Genomic DNA, 4,483 nt, shown 5'->3' with positions numbered 1-4,483 from the left:
CCTGCTACCTAGTGCACTAATTCCTTAGATTTTTAACTTACAGTCTTAAAATATTTCTAGAGTTTTGCTTCAAATCATACTTGTCACTTTTGCTTTTATCTTTCTAAGATAGTTTGAGGTGTCTGCTTCCCCTTCCTCTAAATTCAGGTGTTTAACCCATTAATATTTCCTGATCTATTCTTAAGCAATACCTTGTCTATGATTTTTGACATGTGATGCTCAGAAAAGTACCATTCTCTAGCTGCCATTTCATCAGTGTGGAGTAAAAAGAGGATGTGTTTCCCTGAATCAGGATGATCTGGATTTTTGTTGCTGTCATGGTATATCATATAGCAAGATCTTTTTAACTTGCTCTTGTTAGCAAACTTACTTGTGACACTACTTTATGCCAAAGATGCCTTTGAGTTTGTTAATTTTGTCTAGATCTATGAACTTTTTTTTACCCTTCCTGCTAAAGCCATGCTGTGTTGTATTTCTGCTTTCTCTAAGATGCTTACACTGATGAAGATCTGATGCTGTATTGGAAAAATGGGAACGAATCTCTAAAAACTGATGAAAAGATTTCTTTGTCTCAGTTTTTGATACAAAAATTCCACACCACATCGAGGCTGGCTTTCTACAGCAGCACAGGTATTGGCCTTTTCTGATTTAATGCTATTGCTAAAGCTAATGCTGTATTAACTACTTGTGAAAGAGCTCTTGGGATTATATGTTACTGGAATGTAGCCTCCACAGCCTGGACAATATGTGTTTTGAAAGATGAGTTTCTGTTCCCACTACCCCCTAGAAATAAAAAATCAAAGGAAAGCTCTTGCCTCTGAGTGCCTACCACCCAGGCTGTTCTCACTGATTCTGACTTTCCTCCTCTCTCAAAGGTTGGTACAATCGCCTCTACATAAACTTCACTTTACGCCGACACATCTTCTTCTTCTTGCTCCAAACCTACTTCCCTGCCACCCTCATGGTCATGTTGTCCTGGGTTTCCTTCTGGATCGACCGCCGAGCGGTTCCTGCCAGAGTCTCTTTGGGTGAGAGCAACTGCAACAAGCCATGACTGTGTGAAAAACTTTGAACGTGAATGTTTGGGCAGGAAAGGGAACTGTTCATTTTGATGGTTAAAGATATTGGGCAGACAAATGTTTGTTTTATCTGATGATTAATATAATGTAAAACTTGCAGTTGGTCTGAAGTCCTTCATCGCTAAGCAGTCCTGCTGATCTATACTTAGCTCAGGATAGAAAGGGCTGTGTTTTTAAGGATAAAGTTGGGCAGAGAAGAGAGGTTTCCATATTTATGAGTCGGTGAATCAAGATTTTTCCCTGTTGTCCAGCCCTGCAGTTCTGAGACGCACATATTGCCATAAGCGAGGGTAGAGTTTCACAGCAGTTTAGGCTCCTACAGGGAATTAAAGGCTTCTGTTACAATTTTCATGAGCGCCTTCCTTGAGCAGGGTCCTGCCATGTCCCAGATGCCACAACGGGTGTCCCAGCCAGGGAATGTGTCTTCCCAGACAGTCAGCACTGGTACCTTGGCCAGTGGCTTTCTCCAGGCTGCCTGGAGGGCACCGATGTGGCACACCTTCACAAAGCTGGGAAAGAAAGGCAGCAAGGGATCTGGTCCTATCAGCACCTGCAGACTTAGGTGTCCCTCTGTCTGGTGTGCCCTGGGGACACTCAGGGCATCTCCGTAACATCAGGCCTCAGATGACAGCAGGGCAGTGAAGGGAACGTGGCTTTCCTCTCATATCTGCAGTGCTGAGGATGAGAGGCCACCAGCCCTGAGGTAAGGCAGGGGTTGGCTTTCTCCTCTCCCGAGGGTGCCTCACAGTGAGGGTCCAATGTTTCTGGGGTAGGGAGGTCTCTCATTTGAGGGAGTGGGGAAAAAAAGGAGATCCTGGAAAATCATGCGCACACCAATCTGCCTCTCGGGACATCTAAAACCCCTCGGGAAGAGCTTTGTCTATGTCAGGACTGGAGGAAATTCTTTCAGCTGAGCATAAAAGGAGCCGATTTGTTTATCATTCCATGTGTAGGTTAGAGGAAGGCAAGAATGTAACAGGAAAAAAATCTCTGAATGTTAACGTGTAAGGCTTCCAATACTAGAAGTATACAAACAGTATTTTAGCCCACTTTTGTCTCACTTGGAGAGCTGTGCACTGCAGCAAACATACGAGAAGAGGCAGTTGGGCATCTACCCCACTGGAAGAAATGTGTTCAGTGGATACTATTTAAAAAAAAAAAATCGGATCCCACTGAAATGGGAACAGTAGCTGTGTTTACAGTCGTCACTGTTTTGAAATGGCTGAAATTGCTATGAATGCTTTTTGGCTCTGTTTTCTCTATTTAAATGGCTTTGGGAACTTGTAAATATTTTTATCTCCATGATGATCCAAAGTATATACTGTTTTGCAGGTTTTTATCTGTAGCTGTCTCAATACATATATATACACATATATATGTATGTATATATACACACACGTGTGTATATACATATTCACATACGTATATGTATATGAATATAAACACATATACATACGTTTATAAACTCGTACACCCGCACACATCTGTGTATATAATACAAGGGTGGTTGTTCAAAACCTTTTGATTCCCACAGCTTGAACTGTAAACAAGTATTTCTGGAGGTAAAAACACAGTGCTTTACTTTTGCATGGCTTCACGCAAAATTTTACCATTATTGCACGTCCCTTCTAAGATCAGTGATTTAAATCAAATCCTCTTTAGCTGTGTCCAAAAGTCAATACTGGGTTGCTTTCTGACAGTGCCTGTAACAGATTGGTACAGCAGGGAAGCGAGTCTTCGTCACCACTGGTCTCAGCAGACCCGACTCTCAGCACTGTTAAAATCCTAGAGGTTTAGGAGGGAGTTAAATGCTGTTCCTGCCAAAATGATGGCTGCTCCATTGCTCCCCAAAACTAAACCCATCATGTGCATGGAAGTGCAGGCAATGGAACAGTTCTGCATTGGCAGGAGAGATGCTTATCACAGATTTATTTCATCTCTAACATCTTTTAGAGCGTTAGGGACTGAATCACTCAGTAACATGTATTGCTCTTGGTTCTGTCCAGGGATTACCACCGTGCTGACCATGTCCACCATCATCACTGGGGTGAATGCCTCCATGCCCCGTGTTTCCTACATCAAAGCAGTGGACATCTACCTGTGGGTCAGTTTTGTGTTCGTCTTCCTCTCGGTGCTGGAATACGCAGCAGTGAATTACCTGACCACGGTGCAGGAGCGGAAGGAGAGGAAGCTCCGGGAAAGGGTGAGGAAACTTTTGTTTTGTTCATCCATTTATTCCTCTTTTTTTTTTTTTCCCACAGCTGATTTTTTTTTTATATTGACTGGTTTGTGTCTATAAAAGAAGACATCCATGAGTGTATAATTGGATCTATTTAGACCGCTCCACCTCAGGCTGAGCTGCTAACGCCAGAAAAAACCAGGGGTTGGTTTGATGGGTCTTTGTAGCAACATCAGAAAAGAGCAGAGTGTGATCTGTACTGGGGAAGTTTGCACCCTGTGGCTGCATGGGCATGACAAGAGGGGAACATATCAAATCTGATACTTGACTGTGGCTGCCACAATTGCTGTATTTTCAAGCTAAACGTGTTATTTGGAGCAAATGAATTCCCTCCCTTTGCAGTCAACTTTACTCTGGAAACTGGATTCAATGGACGTAAAGTGGAGTTGTTCCCCATTACCACAGTCAGTCAAGTTTTTGCTTGTACTTTTTAATGTGCTATGAAGGGTGTTATCGTGCATCCTTGGAGATTTTCAAGGCCTGACCAGACACAGCCCTGAGCAGCCTGGCCCTGCTGTGAGCAGGAGACAGGGCTAGAGACTTCCTGAGGTCCCCTCCAGACTGAATTGTCCTACAGACCCGTGATCCCTACTTCTTAGCCGTTAAACAAAACACCTTTTGAACACTAAGGCTTGGCACCAAATTTTTTCAGTCTCCACACACCCAGAACATTGCAATGTTTTACAGCTTATTCCCAACATTAGTTCACAGGTAACATTGATTGTGCCTACTGCCTTTGACTCCTGGAGGACTTTGTATCAGGCTTTCAGAAATGCCAGTGCACACATCATCTTTTGTATGATTTGACTATGACATTTCCCTCGCTGAACTGCTCTGTTAGCTTTGCATATCCTGCTCTGCACCTTACACTTCTTCCTATGACTTCCTTGAAGTACAGAATAGACCACCTACCGGACCAGTACCTTTCCTAGTTGACATCTCATCAAAAATTTAGCCAGATGATACATTTTAAAAAGCGATTGGAATAAAGTCAACAGAATGGTGTGACAGAATGTGACCTTTCTCCAAGGCCTTCTCAACAACAATGTGATTCTGGAAAGCTACCTGAACAGGTCCTGTCTGTCTTGATTTATTTGTGCCCCCATCCTAGTCTCCACTCAGGGCTCAGTAGTTTTCTGCAACACAAGGTAGAGATGCTCTGTGT

General features: G+C 43.2%; 1 protein-coding gene across 1 annotated transcript in view; it reads left to right on the top strand.

The window, feature by feature from the left end:
• LOC104507278 (gamma-aminobutyric acid receptor subunit rho-2) overlaps positions 1-3,296 on the top strand; it is a gene marked incomplete at both ends in the record, with an annotated part of 23,307 nt that extends 20,011 nt beyond the window's left edge. The window contains 3 exons of the mRNA XM_010148512.1: positions 490-630; positions 876-1,028; positions 3,086-3,296. Of these exons, the coding sequence (XP_010146814.1) occupies positions 490-630; positions 876-1,028; positions 3,086-3,296 (505 nt within the window). The remainder of the gene's footprint in view (positions 1-489; positions 631-875; positions 1,029-3,085) is intronic.
• Between the last annotated feature and the right edge of the window lie 1,187 nt (positions 3,297-4,483).

This window comes from Eurypyga helias, unplaced genomic scaffold, assembly GCF_000690775.1.
Source record: "Eurypyga helias isolate BGI_N326 unplaced genomic scaffold, ASM69077v1 scaffold13340, whole genome shotgun sequence".
NCBI lineage: Eukaryota > Metazoa > Chordata > Aves > Eurypygiformes > Eurypygidae > Eurypyga > Eurypyga helias.
The sequence above is the reverse complement of the archived record's forward strand: the minus strand, read 5'-3'. Positions and strand labels throughout refer to the sequence as shown.